This window comes from Ailuropoda melanoleuca, chromosome 4 (assembly GCF_002007445.2).
Source record: "Ailuropoda melanoleuca isolate Jingjing chromosome 4, ASM200744v2, whole genome shotgun sequence".
In the NCBI taxonomy this organism is placed as follows: domain Eukaryota; kingdom Metazoa; phylum Chordata; class Mammalia; order Carnivora; family Ursidae; genus Ailuropoda; species Ailuropoda melanoleuca.
In genome coordinates, this window is record NC_048221.1 from 110,409,297 (window position 1) to 110,436,960 (window position 27,664).

Below are 27,664 nucleotides of genomic sequence, written 5' to 3' on the forward strand. Positions count from 1 at the left end.
ATTCCTGTGACTTATTCAGTCTGTAACTGGAAGCCTGTATTTTCCACTCCCCTTCACCTATTTAGCTCACCCCCTCCACCCCTCTCCTCTCTGGCAACCATCAGTTTGTTCTGTCTTTGTAGGTCTGATTCTCCTTTTTGTTTGCTTATTCAATTTATTTATTTTTTATTTTTAAAATATTTTATTCATTTATTTGAGAGAGAGAGCACGAGCAGGGGGAGTGGCAGGCAGAGGGAGAAGCAGACTCCCTGCTGAGCAGGGAGCCCGATGCGGGACTCCATCCCAGGACCCTGAGATCATGATCTGAGCTGAAGGCAGACGCAACTGACTGAGCCACCCAGGCACCCTCAATTTTTTTTAGATGCCGCTTATGAAGAAATCATATGGTATTTGTCTTTCTCAGTCTCACTTATGTCACTTAGCTTAATACCTTCTAGGTCCATCCATGAGGTCACAGATAGCAAGATCTCATTTTTTATGGTTCTGTAATATTCCATTATATCTATTTATCTACACACACACACACACACACATCCCACATCTTCCTTATTAATTTGTCTATTGATGGACACTTAGGTTGCTTCCATATCTTGGCTATTGTAAATAATGCTGCCATAAACAGGGGTGTACATTTATCTTTTATTTATCTTATCTATTTATGAATTAGTGTTTTCGTTTTCTTTGGGTAAATACTACTGGAATTATTGGATCATTTGGTATTTCTATTTTTTAAAAGATTTTATTTGAGAGCGAGAGAGCATGAATGTGGGGGAAGGGGCAGACGAGGACTCCCTGCTGAGAGGGAGCCTGATGACTAGATGGATTCCAGGACCCTGGGATCATGACCTCAGCTGAAAGCAGACGCTTAACTGACTGAGTCACCCAGGAGCCCTGTATTTCTAATTTAAAAAAATCTTTAAATTGAACTGAAGTGAATACTACTGGAACTTAAAGTGGTAGTCCTGGCTCTTTCAGGCTCAATGTACAAATTTTTCAGGTGTTTCTAATCTACCACCTTTCCACTCCCTCATTTATCTCAAAGGGCAGAGGCCTGGAAAAGAAGGAGTAACCAACCAATTCCTATAAAACTCAAGTAAGAGTAAAAACCAGTTCTGAGAAACTGCAAAATTTAGATCCTGGTGTCTTAAGTTTAAGTCGCAACATACTTCTTTCGCACAAAACCCAAGAGGTGTTCTTTATATTATTGGGGTGAAACCACTAACAACCCTCTGCACTAAAAAGCTCTCGGCGGAAGGTTCCACATTTTCTTATTTGCTTCCCGACTCCCAGGTTGCTAGACAAGCCTGGCCAATGTGTCCATACTCCAACTTAGTGAGAGCGGGGGGCTTCACCAGATGACCTAGGGAGGGGAGGAAAGAAATGAGACTGTACAAGTTTTGGAAGCCTTCTATCCAAGGTTCAACTAGTGACCCCTCAACTCTAGCTCTCCCCGCCCCTCCCGGCCCCACTCGACCCTGGAGAGTCCCTCAGCCTCCTGCCTGGTTCGCAGGGCGCTTGCGCATTTCTTAAGGCGTCTCGGCATTGCCCGAATCAAAATGTGCGCGTGTGGGTTGGGGGTGGGGGGGGACTTCGTGCTTTCAACAGACCCCGCTACGGCCGCTTTCTGCGCTCTGCTAGAGCTGTTTTTTTGCCTTCTTGGTCCTGATACTCCTGTTTCTTGTTCCCTGATATGGCTGACGAAGTCATGTTATAAATTAGGCGATCTCTGGGCAGCCCGTCTCCTGGCGCTGGGTCCTTGAGCTGAGACTTAAGGCGACGGCCGGGAAAGCAGGGTCCTTCTCTGGAGCAGTCGCGCAGGCAGCGGCTGCGGGAAGCCGGACACCGGGCGTCATGTATTACAAGTTTAGTGGCTTCACGCAGAAGTTGACTGGAACATGGGCTTCCGACGCCTATATCCCGCAGGTACCGGTAGCGCCGGGTCGTCTCGGACAGAAGTGGCCGCCCGAGCCTCTGCGCCTGGCAGTCGTGAGGCCGGAGCCGGGCGTGATTTCTGCCGGCGGCTCGGTTTGGCTCGCCCCGCACCTCTCGGCCCCTCTCTGTATCTGCTTGCAGCGGCCGTAGAGGCTGCTCATTTTGTAGCTGCTTCCGCGGCGGGGCTGGTCCGCCGCGGAAGTTGGGCCTGGCATTCAGCTGGGGTCAAGGTGACCTCTGAGGTCGTTGCTTCTCGGTCGGGGGTGGCTTGTGGGGTCGGCGTGGCCCAGAATGCTCCCCGGCAAGAGTCTTTTGTAAGGAGGTTCCGCTTTTGGTCCCCTCAGTGCTCCATTGGTAACCCGTGCGTAGCCCAAAAGCCGCATCAAAGCACGAGGTTGGAGAGCTGGGATGACAGTACAGAGGGAAGCCATAGGGGCTGGAGAGCCTGTGTGATCAGAATTGGGGGACTTAAAGGGTTCTTTCAAATGTCCAGGTGAATCTGGGCAGTTACGTGCAACGACCTTATGCTTCTTAGCCGTAAAATGGGTTGACTGCCGCTATTTGAGTCTAAAAAGTATTCTGATTGCACTCATTTTGCTAGTTGGAGTTCATTTTCAGTGGTAGACTCTTAGTAAGAGCTAATATCCTTGTTTTGACGCTTTATTATGATCTTTATCAGGTTACTTGATTTATTGTGAGCTTAGTTTCATCTAAGGCAACTTTAGTACAGATTGAATGAAGTGTGTCACGTCATTAGCAGTCTTTGGCAGGTGGTGGGTACTGGATAAGTGGTAGTTGTTCTCCAGAAGTTGAGTGTGAGATACCATCATGTTCGTAGTTGGAAAACTGGACTTGAATAGTAAGGATCCCAGGTGGGATGTCAGGGATGCTCTTTTGTTACCTCCTTCTTTTTCTGGGGGACACTGCAGCTTGCCCAAGTAGGGATGATGTTTTAAGAGATTTCAGGGTCGCCGGGGTGGCTCAGTGGGATACGTGTCTGACTTCAGCTCAGGTCATGGTCTCGGGGTACTCGGATTGAGCCCCGAGTCGGGTTCCCTGCTCAGCGGGGAGTCTTATTCTCCCTCTACCTCTCCCTCTGCCTGCCCATCCCTCCCCTCTCGTTTGCTTGCTCTGTCTCTCTCAAGTAAATAAAATCTTTAAAAACAGAGTGATTTCAGTCTAAGATTAGATGTGCTGTTAATATCAACTAAGATAAAGGCATCTGGGTGGCTCAGTGGGTTGAGCGCCTGGCTTCGGCTCAGGTCATGATCCCAGGGTGCTGGGATCAAGCCCTGGAGCCCTGCGGGGTCGAGCTCTCTGCTCAGTAGGGAGCTGCTTCTCCCTCCCCCTCTGCCTGCTGCGCCCCCTGCTTGTTCTCTCTCTCTGCCAAATAAAATCTTTTTTAAAAAATTAAGATACGGCAAAAGGGGCAAGTTTTGGGGGTTTGGGAGGAAGGGTCCAGGTTTATAAATGTTGAACTTGTGATGATGTCATGTCTGGTAGTAGCTGGACTTAGGAATATGGAGTTTAATAGGTCTAGGTGTCTTCAGCCTGTAGTTGGTAGTAGAATCTGTGGTGGGGAGATCATATAGGGAAAAAAGGTGGGACTATGATTAGACTACAGAAACATGGAGGGTAGAGGAGGAACAGTCATCAAAAGAACAAACCAGGATTAGAAGGGAAACCAGTGTGGTGTCACTAAAGCCAAGTTGGTAATGAGGTCTAAAGAAGGAGTTGTCAACGGTGATTTATTTCTTCTGCAGGTTACAGGGGAATAGCCATTTCTATCATATTTGCTTCTATAGAAGTGTATTTTTCAGTGCACTGATCTTAAATGTTGCAGTTTAATGAGTTTTGACAAATGCGTACACTGTAACCTATACCCCTATTAATATATAGGACAGTCCATCACCCCTAGAAGTTCCCTTCCCTATCCACCTTCCTATTGTGACCGTTATAAATAAATAGTTTGCTGTTTTTGAATTTCACATAAACGGAACCACACAGTACTCTTCCCCCCATCAGTATTTTTGAGGTTCATTCATGTTACATGTATTAGTAGCTCCTTTTATTGCTGTGTAGGATTTCGTTGTGTGAATATATCACAATTGATTTGTTTGTGGTTGTAGATGTTCTTTTATTTTTAGTTTTAGACCCGTCAGAGAGAGAGAGAAAGAGAGAAAAAAGAGAAAAAGAGAGCACGAGCGAGAGCGCGCGCATGCACAAGCAGGAGGAATGGCAGGCAAAGGGAGAAGCAGGCTCCCTGCTGAGCAAGGAGCCGGATGCGGGACTTGACCCAGGACCCAGGGATCATGACCTGAGCGGAAGGCAGATGTTCAGCTGAGTGAGCCATCTGGGCCCTGTAGATGTTCTTTTAATAGAATTTTAGCATAATCTAGGTTTTGTTACTTAGCGAGGAAGTAAAATTTTAGATTAGCATATTGAAATTAAATTGCCTCCAGAGCAGAGATTACTCTGAGATGCATGTGGTACAGGTAGGGCCTTCAGATTTCTAGTGCCTCTTAAATTGTATTTCTCTTGAGAATGTAACTTCTTAGTTACTTAAGGATTTCTTACTCTGTGTTGAAAGAAGTGATTTTGTCTAGGCTTTATATGCAGATTTCAGGATGCTTGTGACAGGCATCCCCCAAACCAGGTGTTCTGGCTTTGGTAATTAGGAGTACTTCAGTTTTTATTTATTTGGAAACGTTAGCACACTGTAAAATGTACATGTTTGTAACTTTCAGTATTACGTAAAGTGAATAACCTAACATGTATTGAGTAACCTGATATGGAAAAACTAGTTTTCTAACAATGGTGCAGGTAGATATTTATAAATCAACTTGATGGCAAGTAATTGTATTTTCCAGTGATTGATTGAAAAGTACTTTCCTTATCTTTTTGTGTCCCGTGTCAAAATAAATTGAGGCTGATAAACACATGTAAAGATGCTGAACATCATTAGTCATTAGGGAAATGCAAATCAAAACTACAGTGAGATACCACTTCACACCTGCTAAAATCAAAGACAGACAACAGGTGTTAGTGAGAATGTGGAGACACTGGAACCCTACTATATTGCTGGTGGGAATGTAAAATGGTGCAGCCACTTTAGAAATAGTCTGGCAGTTTCTTAAAAAGGGAAATATTTTTACCTTATGACTCAACAATTGTAGTTAAGGCAGAATGACATTCTAGATAAAGGGAACTGTGAGAGTGAAGGAGGGGAGGGGGTTGCAGGGGAATCATTGAGAGTAAGTTTAGCGGTGGTAGATGTAGATAGATCATGAAGGGTCTAGGGTGGTAGGACTTAATTTTGTGAGAAACAGGAATTTACGAAGAATCTTGATGCAGAAAGTTGTGGTAGAGTCTTGTCCAGAGGTTGAAACAAGGGCGTACTTCTTACCTTTAATAAGGAGGGTTTATGATGGAGGAGCAAGTATCATGACAGAGCTATGCTTGAAAAGATAATATGACTTGGGAGAGACCAGTACTGGGGATGCCTGTTAAAACCATAAAATAGTTCAGGGTCTTCCAAGTGGGAAAGGAGAAAGAGAGGTCTGGGGGATAAGGATTTAGTGACCGATGAGGGAGATGGGGGATGAGAAAGGAGGACTCCAGGATGACTGGTAATGAGAGGATGGTGGTGCTTTCCTTAGAAACTGAATAGGTTTCTGAGCAACTGGGTGAATTTTGGACCTGTGGAGTGTGATGTGTCCAGGAAACATGGAGGGGTGATATCTTGCTGGCAGTTAGAAAGGAAGAACTTGAGTTGCTGCAGATTGAAACTTGTTTCTAGTCCTAAATCAGAGTGAATTCACATCAGTGCACTAAAAAATTCTGTCATTTAAAAATTAAAAAAATTTGTCTAATTCTCTTATTTCTCTACCCTCCTCCTTCTCAAACCTAAAAGGTAGAAGAAAAGGGAAATGGGCCAGTCAACTTCGAAGGGAAAAAAAATCAAGTTGACTTTGCTCTTTAAAAATTTGGAGCAACTAGGGCACCTGGCTGGCTCATTTGGTGGAGCATGTGACTCTCTGATCTCGGGGTTCTGATTTGGAGCCCTGCATTGGGTGTAGAGATTACTTAAAAATAAAATCTTAAAAAATTTTGGAGCAACTAAATTAGACTAGGAAGAACTCAGCCGCTAAATGTGGCTGCTGTTGAATGGCTCTTAATTGCAGAGGTAGTGATTGTGTAAATAGCTAAGAGATTTGATATTAAAAAGCAAAACCTGTGATTTCCACTTGGTCTTCAGTCCACTATTTTAAGAACAGCATTCACTAGTTTTCTCATTTGTGGGAGGTGTGGGAGGCTGTGCCATCAACTGCTGATTTGATTTACATGACTTTGGTTCTGAAATATTTAAGTCTACATGGTGGTGAAGCTATAGCTTATTTATACATTCAACAGATATTTACTGAATGTGCTCTTCGCTTTTTCAAGTCTTGGGAAGTGGGAGCAGTGAACAAAACATGCCAAAATCCTGCCTTCGTGAGGCTTCCATTGCAGTAGGGGTAGACACAGTAAACAAAGTAAAATTCAGTATGTTAGGTGCTGATAACTGCTGTGGAGGAAAAAAACCAGGAACAGGTGATAGGTTGTTGGCAGGGTAAGGGGGAGGACATGCAGTTTAAAAGGGTGGTAAGGAAATGTCTTGCTGAGAAGATGACACATGGGCAAAGACCTGAAGGAGGTGAGGGTGCCAGCCATGTGGATACCCAGAGAAGAGCATGCTAGGTAGAGGGAACAGTGCCTGGGAGGTTTAAGGGGCTCGTCTATGGGACTGGGGTAGAGAAAGGGGATGATGTAAGTGGTAGGGTGGTGGGGTTTGAGGGGTGTATCTCGTGGCCCTGGAAGTCATTGTAAGAACTTTGGGTTTTGCTCAGCGAGATAGGAGGCTTTTGGCGAGGTTTGAGCTGAGTAGTGACCTCTGCAATCACTGCTTGCTGCGTTAAGAGTAGACTGTGGGGCGGCAAGTGTGGAAATGGAAGGAGAGTGATCAGTTGGGAGGCTGTTATCAAAATCCAGAGGTTTGGACCCCTGGTGGAGATGGGTAAGAAGTGGTCAGATGCTGAGTGTATTTTGAAGGTAGAGCCAAAAGGATTTGCAGTGTGTGAGCAGTATTAAAAACGGTTCCCGGCACCTGAGTGGCTCAGTCCGTTAAGCATCTGATTCTTCATTTCAGCTTAGGTCGTGATCCCAGGGTCCCAGGATCAAGCCCTGCATCAGGCTTCCCCCTCAGCGGAAGTCGTCGTCTTCCTCTGACCTCCCCCCCTCTGCTTTTGTATCTCTCTTTCTTTCTCTCTCGCACTCTTACTCTTTAAAATAAATAAAATCTTTGAAAAAAATCATCTGTAACATGGGATGATAATACCTCATTTACAGGGTTAATGTGAAAAGTAAATTTATTTATGAAGATTATGTAGGATCCTGAAAAAAATGCTTATCATAAATGAAAACAATGTAGAACTTTTTTTTTTTTTTAAAGATTTTATCCAATTATTTGACAGAGCGTAAGCAGGGGGAGTGGCAGAGGGAGAAGCAGGCTCCCCGATGAGCAGGGAGCCTGATATGAGGCTCAGTCCCGGGACCCTGGGATCATGATCTGAGCCCAAGGCAGACACTTAACCGACTGAGCCACCCAGGTCCCCTAGAATGTAGAATTTTATACTGTGACTTTAAAGATGTTAAAATACACCTGTGAGAAAAGATTGAAGGAGAATATACAACTCTTAATAGTTAATGGGATAAGATACTGGGATTATTGGTAACTTTAAAATTCCATATTCCAAACTTTTACAGTATTATAAATGGAAATATGGAATTATTTAAAACCATGGAGATGATTGATATTCCTTTTTTCAGATGATACTGTTCAAAAACTTTGCTGTAGTTTTGAATCACTTGATGGGTGAACAAACACTGAGTGATTAGATATAATCCTTTCTAAAAATGCTCTCACATTAGTCCTGTCAAAACAAGAATTTAACTTCAAACCATTTTCAGAGCTGCTTGGTAGAAAGAGTTTTTAAATTTTTGCATTCAAGGGGAAATGATTCTTATAGGAGAAAATACAAAGCTCACAGAATAAAGGAGTGTGTTAAATTCTTCAAAGAGATACTTTCTTACCTTCCTACCTGTTAGGGCCTGTAGTTAGGGCCTGTCTTCCCATCTCTAGCTCCTTCTGAGTCTGAGTGTATTATATACTAAATTTAGTATATAATAATAATATAATCTAGCAGCTTACTCATGAAACTCTTTAAATCAATTGTTGCCTTTAAGCAGTAGTTGAGAGGGGCAGTGGGGGCAGGTAGCGGAATACTTAAAATCCCAAGGCCTGGACTTTAGAGGGGCTTGAGTTTCGACACTAGAGTCCATCCTTTTTGCTACATGATCTTGAGCAAGTTGCCCTCTCTGATCTAGTTTTCTTTATAAAATGGGAATAGTAACATCTTGGTAGGGTTGCTGGCAGGATTAAATGAGATGATGTGTGTGAAATGCTTGACCGGTTGTTGGGCGTATAACAAAGGCTGAGTACATAATTAGTGGCTGTTATTCCATAACATTAATATCCATAATGGCAGGGATTGTAGCTGTCTTATTCATCATGTATTTTCAGTACAGAGTAAGCGCTCAGTCATATATGCTGAATGAGTGAATGCAGTGCAGGAAAAAAGTCCATGGTTCATTCCCATTTGTGGGACTGTTTCAAAGAAATGGAAACCAGGTTTACTTTTGGGGTGGTTATTTGATGTATAGTTGATTTACAATATTAGTTTCAGGTGTACAACATAGTGATTCTGCAGTTATATACATTACAAAATGCTCACCACAGTAAGTGTACTTATCTGTCTCCTTACAGCATTATTGACTGTATTCTGTATGGTGTATTTTTTATCCTCCTGACTTATTTTATAACTGGGAGTTTGTACCTTTTAATTTCCTTCACCTCTTCTCCTCATCCTCATCCCCCCCACCCCCTTGCCCCCTGGCAGCCATCAGTTCTCTGTATTTATGGGTCTATTTCTATTTTTTGTTTTACTTTTTAGATTCCACACATAAGTGAAATAATATTTGTTTTTTTTCTCTCTGACTTATTTCACTTAGCATAATACCAGGTTGTTGGCAGTGGCAATATCTTATTTTCATGGCTGAGTATTATTCCGCTGTATATATACACCATGTCTTCTTTATTCATTCATCTGTTGATGGATACTTACATTGCTTCCATATTTTGGCTATTGTAAATAATGCTGCAGTAAACGTAGGGGTGCACATATCTTTTTGAATTAATATTTTTGTTTTCTTTGGGAAAATACCCAGAAGCAGAATTACTGGTTTGTATGGCGTTTGTATTTTTAATTTTTTGAGGAGCCTCCATACTGTTTTCCATAATAGCTGCACCAATTTATATTCCCATGAACAATGCATGAGGGCTGCCTTCTCTCTATATCCTCTACATACCTTGTTATTTCTTGACTTTTTGATACTAGCCCTTCTCATTGTGGTTTTGATTTGCATATCCCTGATACTTAGTGGTGTTGAACATCTTTTCATGTGTCTTTTGGCCATCTGTAAATCATCTTTGGAAAATATGTGTTCAGGTCCTCTGAACGTTTTTTTTTTTTTTTTTTTTGGTATTGAGTTGTATAAGTTCTTTATATATTTTGTGTATTAACCCCTTATTGGATATATCATTTGCACATAATCTTCTCCCAGTCAGTAGGTTGCCTTTTTGTTTTGTTGGTTTCCGTCACTGTGCAAAAGATTTTTAGTTTGCTGTAGTCCCAGTTGTTTATTTTTGCATTTGTTTCTCTTACCTGAAGACACAGATTCAGAAAAATGTCGCTAAGGCTGATGTCTAAGAGATTACTGTGTATGTTTTCTTTTTAGGAGTTTATAATACCAGGTCTTACCTTTGGGTTTTAATCCATTTTGAATTTATTTTTTGTGGGTTTTTTGTTTCCTTTTGTTTTTGGTTTTTGTTTTGTTTTCAAATGATCCTTATTGAAGTATTTTTCTTGTAGCTCTTAACTAGCTGGGCATTCCACTGCACCATTTTTGAAGTCATCTATGATGTCATGAGGGTGGTGGCCATCAACATTGAAGTCCACAGACTGGGCAGTCCCCATGATCTCTTTAAAGGTTCCAGAGGGTTCTGTGGGTAAAGATTGGTGCCACATCTGTCATGCAATGTTGACAATCTCACCAAAAGTGTATTTCCACTGTGCTTAATGTTTTTCTGCTTCTGTCTTTTGGCTGTTCCTTGAGGGCTTTTATTATCAGGGCAGGGGCAGAAGGTACCATTTCATTTTGGGCCTATCTAAGTATACGATACAATTTTGATCTCCTTAAGGTCGAAGGATACAATTTTGATCTCCTTAAGGTCGAACGTAGGTGGCATGGTGGAGGTGGCTCGTGTTGGATGAACCCTGATTCAGGATGACCGAAGACAGTTGCATCTTTGTCTCCTCCTAGTCTAAAGCCAAACGCTCCTTTTTTTTTTTTTTTCTTTTTCCTTGATTAAAAAAAAAATCTCTATGCCCAGGGCCCCTGGGTGGCGCAGTCCTTAAGCGTCTGCCTTCGGCTCAGGGCATGATCCCAGCGTTCTGGGATCGAGCCCCACATCAGGCTTCTCTGCTAGGAGCCCTGCTTCTTNAAAAAAAAAAAAAAAAAAAAAACTCTATGCCCAACATGGGGCTTGAACTCACAACTCTGAGAACAAGATTCACAGGCTTTGCTGACTGAGCCAGCCAGGTGCCCCGAGTTTCTTACTTTTTTTTAAGGAGATATATATATATATATATATATAGAGAGAGAGAGAGAGAGAGAGAGAGAGAGATATAGATAGATAGCGGTGGGAGGGGAGGGAGAGGGAATCTGTAGCAGACTCCACACTGAGCGCAGAGCCTGAGGTGGGGCTCAATCCCACAACTGCAAGTTCCTGACCTGAGCTAAAACCAAGAGTTGGATGCTCAAGTGACTGAACCACCCAGCACCCCCAATTTCATTCTTTTGCATGTAGCTTTCCAGTTTTACCAGCACTATTTATTGAAGAGGCTGTCTTTTCCCCATTGCGTATTTTTGTTTCCTTTGTTGTAGATTAATTGACCATATAAAGAATGGTTTTATTTCTGGGCTCTCTATTCTGTTCCATTGATCTCTGTTTTTGTGCTAGTACCATACTGTTTTGATTATTACAGCTTTTGGTGTATCTTGAAATCTGGGATTGTGATACCTTCAGCTTCATTCTTTTTCAAGATTGCTTTAGCCATTTGGGATCTTTTGTGGTTCCATAGAAATTTTAGGATTATTTTTTCTTCTGTGAAAAATGGTATTGGTATTTTGATAGGGGTTGCATTGAATCTGTAGGCTGCTTTGGGTAGTATGGGCATTTTAACAATATTAATTCTTCCAATTAATGAGCGTGGTATATCTTTCCATTTATTTGTGTCTTCACTTTCTTTCATCATTGTCTTAATAGTTTTCAGAGTACAGGTCTGAAAACCTGTAGGGCTTTCAGCGTAGGTATTTCATTTTTTGATGTATGTGGGATTGTTTTCTTAATTTCTCTATCTGCTACTTTTGTATTAACATATTGAACTGCAACACGTTTCTGTATATTTTGTATCCTGCAGCTTTACTGAGTTCATGTATTTTAATAGTTTCTTGGTGGAATTTTTAGTGATTTATTTATTTATTTAGATTTTTATATGACAGAGACACAGCAAGAGAGGGAACACAAGCAGGAGGAGTGGGAGAGGGAGAAGCAGGCTCCCCGCTGAGCAGGGAGCCCGACACAGGGCTCAATCCCAGGACCCTGGGATCATGACCTGAGCCGAAGGCAGATGCTTAATGACCGAGCCACCCAGGCGCCCCTTTTAGTGTTTTTTTTATATGTAATAACATGTCAGCTGTAAACAGTGAAATTTTGCTTCTTTCTTACCACTTAGGATGCCTTTTATTTCTTTTTCTTGTCTGATTGCTGTGGCTAGGACTTCCAGGACTGTGTTGAATAAAAGTGGGGAGAAGAGAAATCCTTGTTTTGTTCCTGACCTTAGAGAAAAAGCTTTTACTTTTCACCATTGAGTATGATGTTAGCTGGTGGATTTATCATATATGGTCTTTATTATATTGAGGTGTGTTTCCTCTAAAAACCCACTTTGTTGAGAGTTTTTATCATAAATGGATGTTGAATTTTGTCAGATGTTTTTTTCTGCATCTATTGAGGTGATCATGTGATTTTTATTCTTTGTTAATGTTGTGTATTATGGGGCGCCTGGGTGGCACAGCGGTTAAGCATCTGCCTTCGGCTCAGGGCGTGATCCCGGCGTTATGGGATCGAGCCCCACATCAGGCTCCTCTGCTATGAGCCTGTTTCTTCCTCTCCCACTCCCCCTGCTTGTGTTCCCTCTCTCTCTGGCTGTTTCTATCTCTGTCAAATAAATAAATAAAATCTTTAAAAAAAAAAAAAAGAACTTTAAAAAAAATGTTGTGTATTATGTCGATTGATTTTTGTGCATATTGAACCATTTTTGCATCCTGGAATAAGTCCCACTTGATCGTGGTGAATGATCTTTTAATGTATTGTTGAATTCAGTTTGCTAAATTTTGTTGAGTATTTTTTTGCATCTGTGTTCATCAGAGATACTGGCCTGTAATTTTCTTTTTTGTATTGTATTTGGTTTTGGTATCAGGGTAATATTGGCCTCGTAGAATGAATTTGGAAGAATTTCTTCCTCTTCTATTTTTTGGAATCGTTTGAGCATGACAGGTATTAACTCTTCTTTAAATGTTTGATAGATTTTACCTGTAAAGTCATGTAGTTCCTGGACTTTTGTTTATTGGAAGTTTTTTGTTTACAGATTCACTTTGTCTGCTAGTAATTGGTCTGCTCAGAGTTGCTATTTCTTCCTGATTCAGTCTTCGAAGATTGTATATTTCTAGAAATTTATCCATTTCTTCTGTGTTGTCCAACTTGCTGGCATATAATTTTCATAGTAGTCTCTTATAATCCTTTGTATTTCTGTGGTGTTGGTTGTAACTTCTCTTTCATTTGTGATTTTGTTTGAGCTCTTTTTTCCTTAAAAAGTCTGCTAAAAGTTTATCAATTTTATCTTTTTGAAGAACCAGTTCTTAGTTTCATTAAGTCTCCATTTAATTTATTTCTGTTATAATCTTTATTTCCTTCTTTCTACTAACTTTGCTCTTCATTCTTTTTCTAGTTCCTTTAGGTGTAAAGTTAAGTTTGTTTGAGATTGTTCTTGTTTCTTGAGGTAGGCTTGTATTACTATAAACTTTCTCTTAGAATTGCTTTTGTTGCAAGGCAAAGATTTTGAATCATTGTTTCCATTTTCATTTCTCCCTGTATCTTTAAAATTTCCTCTGATTTCTTCCTTGATCCATGGATTGTTGAGGAGCATGTTGTTTAGCCTCCATGTGTTTGTGTTTTTTTCCAGTTTTTTTCCCTATAATTGATTTCTAGGTTCATACTGCTGTGAATGAAGAAGATGCTCCATCTTCTTAAATTTGAGACTTGTTTTGTGGCCTAACATGTAATCTGTCCTGGAGAATGTTCCAGGTGCACTTGAAAACTATGTATATTCTGCTCCTTATGGGTGGAATGTTCTGTAGGTATCTGCTAGGTCTGTCTGGTCTAATGTTATTTAAAGGCACTGTTACCTTATTGATTTTTTGTCTGGTTGCTCTATCCGTTGATATAATTGGGGTGTTAAAGCCCCCTACTATCATTGTATTACTGTCTGTTTCTCCCTTTCTCTGTTAGTATTTGCTTTGTATATTTAGGTGCTCCTATGTTGGGTGCATAGATATTTACAGTTTTTGTATCCTCTTGTCGGATTAATCCCATTATATAATGCCCTTCTTTGTCTCTTCACAGTTTTTGTTTTTGTTGTTTTTTTTTTTTTTTTTAAAGATTTTTTTTTTTTTTTTTTTTTCGACAGAGAGAGAGACAGCCAGCGAGAGAGGGAACACAAGCAGGGGGAGTGGGAGAGGAAGTATCTATTAATTCTAATTCTGCAGTTCTCTTTTAAATCCTGAAGCACTCATATTTATATATAAATAGGTATATAAATATATCTATACCTACCACTACCAGCACACACACTAACTTTCCAAGGNTGTTTTAAAAATTACTTTGTCTAATATATTTTACTACCCCAGCTTTCTTTTTGCTTCCATTTGTGTGGAATATTTTTTTTTACATCCCTTCACTTTCAGTTTTTACTTGTCTTTAGGTCTGAAGAGAGCCTCTTGTAGGCGGCATATAGATGGCCCTTGTTTTTTATTCATTGAATCATCCTTGTCTTTTGATTGGAGTGTTTAGACCATTTACTTTTTTTTTTCTTTTTTTTAAAGTAGGCTCCACCCTCAGCCTGGAGCCCAGCGTGGGACTCAAACTCATAACACTGAGATCAAGACCTGAGCTGAGATCAAGAATTGGACTTTTAACTGACTGAGCCACTGAGGTGTCCCATTTTTTTAGACCATTTACACTTAAAGTAATAATTTACAGGTGCCATTTTGTTAATTGTTTTCTGGTGGTTTTGTTTTTCTTTTTTCTCCTGGCTCTTCCCTTGTAATTGGTGACTTCAGTGTTTTGCTTGGATTCCTTTCTTTTTATTTTTTTTGTGGATTTTTTCTTAGTTTTTGGTTTCTGGTTAGCTTAAGGTTCATATATAGCATCTTAAGTATATAGCAGTCTGTATTAAGCTGATGGTTGCTTAAATTCGAACACATTCTAAAATCACTACATATTAAACCCTCCCCCATGTATGTATATGATGTCATATTTTACATCTTTATTTTGTGAATCTCAACAAATTTTATAGATGTAATTGATTTTACTCATCTTTTAACTTTCATCCTAGTTTTATAAGTTATTAATTTACTACCTTTATTATATGTTTGCTTTTACCAGTGAAGTTTTTTTGTTTTGTATTTTCTTCTAGTTTTGGCCTTTTCTTTTCTGCTTAAAGTCCTTTTAATATTTCTTCTAAGTCTGTTTAAGTGGTGATGAACTCCTTTAACTTTTATTTGTCTGGAGAAACTCCTATTTGTCCTTAAGTTCTGAATGGTAATCTTGTGAGGTAGAGCATTCTTGGTTGTACGGTTTTTCCTTTCAGTGCTTTGAATATATTCTGTCACTGTCTTCTGGCCTGCACAGTTTCTGCTGGAAAATCCATAGCCTCATGGGGTTTTCCTTGTACATAACTAGTTCCTTATTTCTTGCTGCTTTTAAGATTCTTTCTTTAATCTTTGACATTTTAGTTTGTTGTGTGTCTTGGTATGGACCTTCTTGGGTTCATCTTGTTTGGGGCGCTCTCTGCTTCCTGGACCTAGATGTCTGCTTTTCCCAGGTTAGGGAAATTTTCAGCTGTTATTTCTTCAAATAAGTTTTCTGCCCCTTTCTCTCTTTTTCTTCTGGGACCCCTATAATGTGAATATTAGTGTGCTTGACATTGGCCTAGAGGGTCCCTTAACCTATCTTCATTTTTTCTTATTCTTTGTCTTTGCTGTTCAGTTTGGGTGCTATTTTCCTGTCTTCCAGATTGCTAATCTGTTCATCTGCATCTTCTAATCTGCCTTTGATTCTCTCTAGTGTGTTTTTCATTTCAATTATTGTATTCTTCAACTCTGTATTCTTCAGTTCTTTTTTATATCTTTTATCTCTTTGTTGAGTTCTTTTACACTGTTCTTTCAACTCCAGTGAGCATCTTTATGACCATCACTTTGAACTCTTTATCAGGTCATTGCTTATCTCCATTTTATTTAGTTCTTTTTCTGAAGTTTTGTTCTTTTCTTTGGAGCATATTTCTTTTTCTCAGTTTGTTTGACTTTCTGTGTTTGTTTCTATGAATTAGGTGAAACAGCTACCTTCCCCAGTCTTGAAGGAGTGGCCTCATGTAGGAATGTCCGTTCTGTAGACTGTATGTATCTGGTGGCTTTGGCTGGCTAGAGCTGTAGTGGGCGCAGGCTCAGGGTGCATTCTTTGGGTCTGCCCTGTGGGATGGTGGGAACTGGAGCAAGTTCAGGCCAGGTGGTTCAGGAGTGGTTGGGTCCAGTGCTGCCCTGGTGGGATGGCAAGAGCTGGGTCATGCTCAGGCTGGGTTGTCCTCAGGCCCTCCACCCTGGGACTCTAGTGGGATGGCTAGAGCTGGGGCAGGATGGGCTGGGGTGCTCTGCGTAGGAAGTGCCCTGGCTGGATGGCTGCTGCTGAAGCAGGTGCAGGCCAAGGGTGTCCCAGGGTGTTTTGTGCCTGGGCCACCTTGCTGAGCTAGTGAGGGCTGTAGTTGGTGCAGGCTGGGGTGTCCTGGTTTGTGCTGTGCTGGGGCAGCCTTGGTGGGATGGTTGGAACTGAGGCAGGTGCATGTGGTGAAGGATGCCTTTGGTGGACAGCTGGAGCTGGTGTGGGCTAGGGGCTGGAGGCTGCAGGCTGGCTAACATGCCCGCTCCCATCTGCACTATCAAGGCAGGGGGGAATGTGAACAATGGTGCTTACTAGCGCCTTCTAACCAGAGAGAGTTCCAGTGGTTTTCCCACCATGTAGCAGTTGCTCTAGCATTAGTATATGGGGTTTCCTTCACTTAGTCTATTTGCCTTTTATTTTTTTAAGGTTTTATTTACTTGACAGAAAGAGAGTGAGAGAGAGAGAGCACGGGGGGCGGGCGTGTGTGGGAGGAGGGTGAGAGGGAGAAGCAGACTCCCCACTGAGCAGGGAGCCCGGTGAGGGACTTGATCCTGGGACTCCAGGATTATGACCTGAGCCGAAGGCAGGCCCTTAACCCACTGGGCTATCCAAGCGCCCTCTGTTTGCCTTTTAAACCACTGTTTTTGCCATGCCGCAGATTGGGTGAATCTGTGTGTGTGCACCTGTCAGTGCTAGCCCACCCTGTTGCAGTCCTTAGCATCAGGTGCGGTTCCTGTTGTTACCCGATCTCTGTCTCCGGCCATTGCCTGTGTGATCCCTGTATCCTTCGCTGTGCGGAAGTTGTTCGGTCGGCCTGCGGTTCTTCAGGAGGAACTGCTCTCTATGTGAAGGTGTAGATTTGGTGTGTTCCTGGGAGGAAATGAGTTCAGGACCTTTTTGTGCTGCCATCTTGGACCGAAACCAAGTTTGCTTTAATGCTTTTTTGTTGCCCTGTTGATCTTAACACTTGCCTGGTGGGAGTATCACTGAAGCTTTCAGTATATGATCTTTAGAATAAGTCTTGTCAGTTATATGTAAATTTTATTTCTTTGAAGAGATTAAGGACCAGGGGTCTGACAATGCTGTTAATTTGAGCAAAGGATTTTCTCTTTCATCTGTTAAATGAAAGAGGCTGAGCTTGAACTCTACATCCTAACTTTAAATTTTTACTTTTTATAGTTAGAATTTAATATAAAAGGATGTGATCTTATTGATTTGTAACTCTTAGCTCCTGTCTTAATCTGCGGGTTATTTTGGAAGAACCATCTCTATACCTGCCACTGTAGCTTTACTCCATCGGATAGAAAACCAGAGTTCCCCTTAGGTTCTTCTTTTTTGTTTTAATAGCTTTATTGAGATACAATTCACATACCATACATTCAGTCTTTTAATGTGATAACTTGTGGTTTTTAGTGCATTAATAGATACTGTGCAAACATTACCACATTAATTTTAGAGTGTTTTCATCACCTCCAGAAGAAATGTGTACCCTGCAGTTATCACCCCCCTATTGCTCACCTCCCGGCCCTAGGCAGCTGCTAATCTACTTTCTGTCTGTGTTGAAGTTCTCATTTTGGACTTGCATATGAATGGGGTCATATGAGATGTGGTCTTTTTGACTAGTTTCTTTTACTCGGCATGTTTTTAAGGGTTATCCTTGTTGTAGCCTGTGACAGTACTTCATTTTTCTCCCCCTTTAGGTTCCTTTTAAGCCTGAGTGTTCTTCTGTCCATGTGGCCCAGGGAGCTGCTAATCGCAAATTTGTGTTAACCCCCGATGTCATTCAGTTTGTATTTATTGACTATGTGCTGTGTGCTGCTTTAGGCACGTAGTGTCTCATGCAGTCTTTTCAGTGGTAGATCCCAGTACTTTTATATACATGGCACAGATGAGAACACTGAATTTCCTTTATTTTTGCTATATCTGTTTAACTTACAGATTTATTAATGCTGGAAGGTTCAATTACTCTAATCGTTTTGTTTTGTTTTCTGGTCCTGAAAGACAAGTCTGTTACCATTACAGGCTCTTCCAGATTGAGATGTTCCTTTACTGTGTGTCTGGACAGTTTCTGATGTCTACTCTGGAGTTAGAGATAACATGTTAGTATGTCAGCTCATCCAGAGGAGAAAAGGGACAGCCAGGTCTCTTTGGAAATCTAACCAGAAATTCATATAGATTATAAATGTTTTACTTATTTGGTAGGAAGAGAGATGTAATAGTTATTTCTGGAAGCCCAGAATGGGTTTTTGTGGTGGTTTGCTTCCTCTCCTCCCCCAACCCCATCTTAATGGCAGGGAATTCTTCTCGATGGGGTTTGCTGTGGGAAAGTAGACTAAGGTATTTTATTGAAACTTTAAGGACTTTATATCTTAAAATTAAAGGCCTTGTAATGCAGACTTGGAGAGCCTTTCCTTCCTTCTTGTGTGGTTGAATTACTGCCTCCACAATTCCAGACAGCCTGCTTGTTGAAATGTTGTTCATAAGCCCAGGCATGCTTTCAACTTGACATTTTCCTTTTTCCTACAGGGATTAAGGCCTGTGGTTTCCACAGAAGCACCGCCTATCATATTTGCCACACCAACCAAACTGAGTTCTGATTTTGCTGTATATGATTATGCTGGGAAAAACAAAGTTCCAGAGCTCCAGAAGTTTTTCCAGGTGAGGGAGACACTAGAACAGACACTAGAGAATAAATTGTTATTTTGGCAATGAGTTTTCTTCTAGTTGTTTTCTGCTTGCTTGATATTAAAATTCACTGAGCTGTTAGTAGAGGAGGCTCTCTTGGGTTTGCTGATCAACAGAGAGAAGCTAGAATTGGATTTTAAAATATTACTAATGGTAATCTACATACAGATAATTAAGAGGTCAGTGACCCAGCTGCATCTCAGGTGCTGTGGGGGTGGCAGTGTCTGTCACTGCTGTTGCTAGATGATAGCGTCCCCATCCTCAAAAATATGTGCAGATTCAGGACCGGTCTGGGGACTTTTGGTCAGTTTAATCCCTTTTTATCCGGTAAGTAAGACTTGATTGGGCATTTGGGGTCTTGAGTTACTTTGGGGGAGGGAGTTTGGAGACTGTGCAAAATAATGATTCAGCATTTTATGGAGTCTCTTTTCTAAACACGGGTTTAACAGCTTAATGGAAAAAAGCTGAATACAAAATGGACTAGAGCCTATTAATTGACCTGGTGTGCTCAGACATCATTCACTAATGATCAGAAGTCAAAGTAAATGTAGGGCATTTCCTGCGCCTGTGGTCATTTAGCTGTGGATTACCTTTGCCTTTCAAAGAAATCCACCAGTGCTGCTTTCCTAGTTAAGCAATATATGATAAATTTCTTAGAAATGTGGAATTTGTTGCATGCGTGTTCCGGAGGCTCCATTTTGGAGAAGGCTTTGGCCCTGTGGCTGCATTTGTAAGGAAACGTATACCGCTCTTTCTGTCAGCATTCTAACGGATTAGGGCTTTTTCCACTACAGTGTGTTGATGGATTAGTTTTAAACTAGAGACATTTGTTCTTGGTTAGCCTAAACTGTAAAATCTTTTTATTATTATTATTATTATTTTTTTTTTTTTTTTAAGATTTTATTTATTTATTCGACAGAGATAGAGACAGCCAGCGAGAGAGGGAACACAAGCAGGGGGAGTGGGAGAGGAAGAAGCAGGCCCACAGCAGAAGAGCCCGATGTGGGGCTCGATCCCATAACGCCAGGATCACGCCCTGAGCTGAAGGCAAACGCTTAACCGCTATGCCACCCAGGCGCCCCGTAAAATCTTTTTATTATTAACCATATCCTTGATAATTCTTGCTTTCCAGAAATCCGACGGTGTGCCCATCCACCTGAAACGAGGCCTGCCTGACCAAATGCTCTACCGGACCACCATGGCGCTGACGCTGGGGGGGACCATCTACTGCTTGATCGCTCTCTACATGGCTTCGCAGCCCAGAAACAAATGAGCTAGGCTGCAGAGGACTGGTTTGCTTTTTGGCATAAACCCTTTGACTTTTCATTTTTTCACTGCTCTGTAAACATTTTCTTTTTTACTTGAATGGTTTACTTAACATTTTCCCAGACAAACAGGAAGATATTAAGGCAATATTTTGGTTTGTTTATGAAATGCACATGGTCGGTCAGAGCTCATTGGACAGTTAAAACTATTGTTTAAAGAAATGCTGCTGCTCTTTGGGCTCCTGATTTCCCCGGAGGTTCTGGAGGAAGGTTGTGCACATGCTCATTGACAGCGGTCTGTGCTGAGGTCCTTAGGGACTCACAGTGGTGTTTTTGAGCATGGGGTGCAGAGGCCTTTCTGGATTTGGATGTGATTTAGGAAGGAAGAGAGAAACCAAGGCCAGGAGCATGAAACGGGGGGTTTTCCTTCTTGCAGTAAAATGTTAAGAAAAATTATTTGCAGCCTGCCTCTGTTCATTGTACAGTTTGTTTCCAAGGGTTATTTGCCTCAACTCAGATCTTTAGTGAAATTTTATGTGCAATTGTTATGTATTTATCCCACCTCAGGAACAGAAAACACCTGTTTAGTGTTGCACTTCAGACCAGTGTGTTTTATTAATGCAGCTGTGACACAAAGTCTCCTTTACCTTTTCAAAATGTTATGGCTTTAAATTATGATTTATTTTGATTGTGGAATAAATACATGAATGAAAAATCTCAATTTTGAAGTCCTTTTGAATGACCTTTCCGAATACTTTCAGAATACCAGAGGCATCTTAAACCTGAGTCTCATTTATTTCTTTTTAATTAGGCACCAGATAATCTTTACAAAATGGTTCCTCAAAGTCAAGTAATAGGCTAATGGCATATTGATGATTACCATATGGTTCCTTCTAAGAAACCAGCTTGCCCCTTAGTGAAATGTGCCTGTAACACACAGTTCATTTAGACATTAATTTCCTGTGCTGTCACAATCAGTAGACTTCACGTATGCTATATTAATGCTGAGAAAAGGTAGGATTTTGTTATATATAAAGCGGTAGTCTCTATCTTGCTGTAGCAAGGAACAGTGACCTTTTACTGAGGATAAAATAAACACCCAGTAGCACCCTCACAGGCTGGCAGGCCCTTGTCTGTACAAATCTAAACTTTATTCTTCTCTGGTATTTGCTCCAAGTTTTTATTTTGAAAAACTTCGGACAACAGAAAGATTATAAGGATAGTACAGTATACGCCTGCATATCTTTCACTTAGCAATATATTGCCACCTTTGCGTTTTTTTGCTCTCTCACAAATGCAGGCACACATAATGTATGTAAACACACATTTGTTCTTTGCTGAATCAAGTTATGGAATTATGATAATTCAGCCATAAATACTTAGGCAGTATCTTAAGAATAAGGACTTTTTCCTTCATAACCATACTACAGTTCTCACGCTCAATTTAACATTGATATTCTATATTTAAATTTCCCCAGGCATTCCAATGATGTGTCCTTTATAGTTTTTAAAATAACAGCTTTATTGGAATATAATTCACATACCATACAATTCACCTATTTTATTATTTTTTTAAAGATTTATTTATTTGAGAGAGAGAGAGTGCATGCATGAGTGAGGAGGGCCAGAGGGGGAGGGACAGAGAGCCTCTCAAGCAGACCCCATGCTGAGTGCGGAGCCCTACAAGGGCTCGATCTCACCACCCCGAGATCATGACCCGAGCTGAAATCAAAAGTTGGACGTTTCAGCTGACTGAGCCCCCCAGGTGCCCCTACAATTCACCTATTTAAAGTGTATAATTAAGTGGTTTTTACTGTATACAGAGTTGTGCAACCATCGCCACAATCAATTTTAAAACATTTTGTTACCCTAAGAGGAGGTCCTGTGCCTGTTGAGTCATTCCCCTTCCCCACCCCACCTCTAGCCTTAGGCAACCACTGATCTATTTTCTGTCTCTGTAGATTTGTCTTTTCTGGACATTTCATGTAAATATAATCATTGATATGTGATCTTCTGTGACTGGCTTCTCTGTAATGAATTCGAAGTTTAGCCGTGTGGTGGCCTGTGTCAATACTTCATTACTTTTTATGGCTGAATAATATTTCATTGTATAGACCACATTTTGTTTATCCGTTCATCAGTTGATGGACATGTGGGTCATTTCCACATCTTGACTACCATGAATATGCTATTAATGCTTTAGTGGACTTTGGTGTACAGGTTTTTGAATGGGCCTGTGTTTTCATTTCGCTTGAGTACATACCTCGGAATGAATTTCTGGGTCATATAGTAACTTCGAGTTTAATTTCTTGAGGAGTTGCCAGACTTTCCAAATCAGCTTCCATTTTACATTCCTGCCAGCAGTGCTAGTTGACTTTTGTTTTTGTTGTAGGTCCAGGAGCCACCCAAAGATCACACGTCATATTTACTTGCCATGTCCTGTTAGCCTTTTTTATCCAGAATAGTCCCAGTGTCCTTCATTGAAGAGTTTGAAGACTTTAGGGCAGTGTTTTGCAGAACATCCTTCAACTTGGATTTATGTTACGTGTCTCCTCATGATTGGATTGAGGTTAAACATTTTTGTCAGGAATTCTTCATATGATGTGGTGTTCTCATTATATCAAGTGTTACTTGATACCAGTTTGTCCCATTATTGGCAATTTGAAGTTAAGGTAACTTTATTCAGCTGTTGTCTGCCAGATTTCTCCCTTATAAGATACCCTTTCCCCTTTGTAATTAATAAGTAATCTGTGGGGTGATATTTGAGACTGGGAATATCTTGTCCTTAGCAGTTTTACACCCAGTGTAGGAGTCATTGGTGATTCTTGACTGAAGTGTTTATTACTAAGGTGGTTGTAAAAAAGTGATTCTCTATTCTGTCATTCCTTCTGCATTGTTGATGTTTCCCTGTGAAGATGAGCTCTCCTCTCCCCTGTCAGAAGTTTTAGTGTGATTTCCTCATTCAGTGTAATCACTGTCTCTATCATTATTCATTCCAGTGCTTCAGTGCACCCCAAATTTGGCTTCTGTGCCCTATTGACGTGCCCCGTCAGTCTGAGTATTTCTTTACTCTCTGTGCTTACCTTGTTTTTCTCTACCTTAATTTCTTCTGTTTACTTTCAGATGTGTTTTGCTTATATACATGGATACATTTTCCTTCTCTGCCTGTTTTATTTCTGCCCAAATGGTACTGTACATTCCTACTAGTCAGTCGTAGTTTAGAGATTGTTCTCTGCCTCATTTTTCTGAATCGTATTCCATCTTATGAATACACCAGAGTTTATTTAACTAGTCTCCTTTTGATGGGTATTTAGTCTTAATTTTTTTGCTTTTATAAGCACTGCTCTAATATATGATCTTTCCCTCACATCTTACATATTGTTGAGTGTATTTGTAGGATAATTTCAGAAGTGAGGCCTGTAACACAAAGGGAATGTGTGTTTCCAATTTTGATAGCTAGTCCCCAGTAATAGAGACGGTGCCAATGTACATTCTTATTTAGCTGTGATGAGGGTACCCGTTCCTCCTCCCTTTTGCCAGCAAAATGCTCTATCAGACTTTTTTTTTTTTTTTTTTTATCTTTGCCAATCAGGTAAGTGATAACAGTTCTCTGGGTTCACTTGTCTTTCTAGGGGTATCCGGGTGGCTCAGTCGGTTAAGCGTCTGCCTTCAGCTCAGGTCATGATCCCAGAGCCCCGGGATTGAGCTCCGCATCGGGCTCCCTGCTCAGTGGGGAGCCTGCTTCTCCCTCTCCTTCTGCTCCTCCCCCTGCTCTTACTCTCTCTTGTTCTCTCGCTCTCAAATAAATACAATCTTTTTTTAAAAGATTGTCTTTCTACTGTAATTAGTGATATATTGAATATTTTTTATTTTATTTATTTTTTAAAGATTTTATTTATTTATTTGACAGACAGCCAGCGAGAGAGGGAACACAAGCAGGGGGAGTGGGAGAGGAAGAAGCAGGCTCCCAGTGGAGGAGCCTGATGTGGGGCTTGATCCCAGAACACCGGCGTCATGCCCTGAGCTGAAGGCAGACACTTAAAGACTGAGCCACCCAGGCGCCCCTGAATATCTTTTATTTAAAATTTACTTTTAATTTTTAAAATCCTTTCATTTTAAGATTTTTATTTTCCTTTTTTGTCAACTGTCTATTCATGTCCTTTGCCACTTATGTCTCGTTGCTCTTTGATAATGCTGTCAGTGTCATTGGTCCATGTGGCTGGCTTTCATCAGGAGTGGTCTCTGCTGACTCCTGTGTGAGCCAGATCTCTGATCGCAAGTCCCAGAGATGTATTAGAACCAGCCGGTGCAGAAAGAGGATTTTCCAGGACCCAAGCAGAGCTGGGCCTCCTAGGTCTTACTTTTGGGACCCAGGTGGTTGACATTTCTGTCACCCTTTGGCTGTGCAGCTGTGTCATTCTCTGTTTCTCATTGCACATGGTAGGAAATGGTTGTCTAGTTACTGGAAACCAGCCTCAAATTTCAGGAGAAATCTTTAGCTCCTCTTGGGTTAGGTGTCCCTCACTGGGCAGTCAGCTGTTCGGTGCCAGGCCTTGGGGGCAGATGTGGAGAAGGAGCACAGGTGGTTGTGTTTGTCTGGTGGTGAGGTTTCCATTCCCCAAGTCTTCTTTTAGACTTTTCTTATGGTTGCAGGCCGTGCACACCTCTTATTTTCTGACCCCTTGACCTTCGGTAGCTAGAGGGTACGCCAGGGGCGTGATTCATTGTTTAGAAATTGTGATACTACCTGCTCTCAGCAATCAATACATGTAGTTGACACCTTGCACATATTCTGGGTTGCATCACTTTTTTTTTTTTTTAAGATTGACAATCATGGGGAGCAGCAGAGGAGAGGGAGAAGCAGGCTCCCTGCTGATCAGGGAGCCCCATGTGGAGGTCAGTCCCAAGACCCTGGGATCATGACCTGAGCCGAAGACAGTTGCTTAACTGAGCCGCCCAGGCGCCCCTGGGTTGCATCACTCTTCAGCACCCAAAACTGCCCATGTTGGGTGTGGTTGTGTTCTTGTCAGGGTCACTGGCCGTCCTCCTTGGTTGTCTGGGGCTCCTCTGACCCACAGTTATCGAGGAATTCCACTAATCCTCTGCTTCTGCCCGCTGTTGAGTGTGCCAGCGCACGTGTTCTTCAGTGCCCGGACCCAAAGATGAATCAGATTCCTTTGTTTTTGTAAGCAAGCGCTGAGATCGTATTTAAGGAAACACCTTAAAATTTTTTAGGTCCTTTTCAGGGTCTCTCTCAGCGTCTTAGAGTTGATAAACCGTTATGACCAAGAAACTCTTTTGTTAGGAATTCTGCTGTTATCCCTCACCTGTCCCAGTCTGGGGGCTCCATGTGACTGGTGGGGTTTGGTGCTTTCGGACAGGCTGCCCCTGGGTGGGTGCGGGTGGGGGGGACCCTGGCTGTGGCTTCTGTTCTGGGAAACTTCTTGCTCTTTGGCCATAGTAGGTCACACATGTTGTTGTGAAGGCATCAACTGACCCTTGCTCTTGTTACGTGAAATGAGCAACTGGGATGGCTCAGCCACCTCCCAAGGTGGGGACAGGAGTGGGATGGGTCATTTCCCTTTTCTGCCATTGGCTGCTGTGATTTACATAAGTTTGAATCGGGAACCTGACCTTTGTGTGGTTCCAGGATGCATGGGGCGCTGTGCTGAGTCAGGACGTGTTGGATGGGCGGATGCTGCTTTTGTTCAGGGTCTGGAGTCGGTTAGAACGAATTTCCAAGGGAATTGTTGCAAATACTAATGGAAACAGGGCAAGCAGAGTGGCTGGGAATGGCATTCTTTAGATAATGTTTTTTTCTTTTTTTTCCCCTCAAGTTCTGACAAAGCCCTCCTGGGACATCGTGCCTTCCCTTGTCCATGACCTTGACCATGACCTTGTGCTTTGTCATGGTCACGTCAGTGTACCTCAAGGCCAAAGCACTGGCCCTTTACGCTGCCCAACATGTACAGGCTAGGTAGGCCAAGTATAAATGTCACATTCTGATGGAAGTCGGCTGATGCTGCCCCAGGCTGTAGCAGGCTGTGGGGTCGCCTCCCTGTCAGCAGTGGAAAAGGGCCTGGGCATGGCCATCAAGTACAGCTGACAGAATCAGGGAGCTGGGTTTTCGAAGGCAGACAAGGGGAGGTTGAGGCTGGGGCCAGGCTGAAATGCAGGCAGCTCAGTGATAGAAGTGTTTCCTAAGGCACCTCTCCACAGGAGGGCCACACCAGGACTCCTAAATGTCTCAGCACATCTCTGGAGTGGGGAGATGTGGGAGGAGGGCAGGAGGCGGAAGTAGAGCACGGGGCAGCGGCCGGGGGAGGGGGGGCGGTGGGCTGGACAGGGGTCTGCTGTCCCCAGCATTTGTGGGAAAAGCCAAGGAAGGAGGTGGCTTGGTTGCTCAGCTCAGCCCGAGCCTCTCTCCTTAGGCCCTGGCACAGGTTATGGAATTGCCTTGCCACCGGAGAGGGTGGGGGAAAGATGGAGGAAGTTCCAGAATCAGTTAATACCTGTCAGGCTCCAAGCCCATCTCCTACTCCCCCATAGCTCTCCCCTGCTTTGGCCACAAAACCTCCGTGTTAGACAGCAGATTAATTTGAAAATTGAGTTGCAGCTGGATGAGTTGATGTCAACTTCAAAGTTCACTGGTGTTTAATTAAAGCCACCAGAGACTAAACCCTCTCCCAGGAAATTATTCTGACCGAATAATTAAAGAGAATAAAGGTTAGATTTGTGTTTCTGGCTGAGTCTGTGTTGCGTTCGGCATTTCCAAAACATGAATCCCATTAACCTTTCGTGAACCAACATTAAATTGCTTTCAATTAGTTGTCATTCTAATTAAAGTAGAGTCACACAGAAGAGCCTTTGTTTATACTTGGTGTCTGTTCCCTTTTCTCCTCTGGAATTATGTCCTCCTAAAGAAACAGTCATTTGGAAAATCGGTTTGTAACTTTGTGTCTGCCCATCCCTCCTTCAGTCAGGACCTACTGAGTGAACGTCAGGGAAGCGAAGCTTGAGTCTGGTGCCTTAGACCACTCGGCCATCCTGACACCCCTGAGTGAACATCAGGAAGGATCACACAGGGGGAGGCAGGCCACAGCTGCAGCTGAGGGCTGGGGTAAGTCTTCACTGCCGGGGCTGGGTTGAGGTGTGTAACATGCAGAAATGTGTCCTGGGACGGTGGGAGCCAAAGTTAAGGAATGGCGAGGTAGCCTGTCCAGCTTGGGCAGGCCTCGGGGAGGTCTTGGAAAGTCAGGTGAGATACAGTCTTCCCAGGAGGCCTTGTGGGTTGGGAGGGGAGGGTGCTGCCATTAAAACCAGAAAGGACGGCCTGACTCCACTTGTGAAGACAGTTGTGCCTTAGGCTTTGTACCCAACAGCTGCTCAGGCCTGGGGTTTCTTGGTGCTGCCAGCCAACCCCACCACTGCTGAGAAGGCTCTGGAAGTCTTGTTTCTTGTTTTCTTTCCTGATTCCCTCGCTCCCTGGGCTGTCTCTGGCTCCTCACGAGTTTTATGTTCTTTTCTTTTTTTTTTTTTTTTTTTTTTTAAAGTTTTTTTTTTTTGAGAG

At 42.2% G+C, this 27,664-nt stretch overlaps 1 protein-coding gene across 1 annotated transcript; it reads left to right on the forward strand.

Annotated features, from left to right (window-relative positions):
• The first annotated feature begins 1,763 nt into the window (after nucleotides 1-1,763).
• LOC100475268 (cytochrome c oxidase subunit 7A-related protein, mitochondrial) lies at nucleotides 1,764-20,815 on the forward strand. The gene is made up of 3 exons (XM_002927852.4): nucleotides 1,764-1,923; nucleotides 18,671-18,802; nucleotides 19,962-20,815. The coding sequence occupies exons 1-3, from the start codon at nucleotides 1,852-1,854 to the stop codon at nucleotides 20,100-20,102; spliced, it is 345 nt and encodes a 114-aa protein (XP_002927898.1). The 5' UTR covers nucleotides 1,764-1,851; the 3' UTR covers nucleotides 20,103-20,815.
• The last annotated feature ends 6,849 nt before the right edge of the window (nucleotides 20,816-27,664 follow it).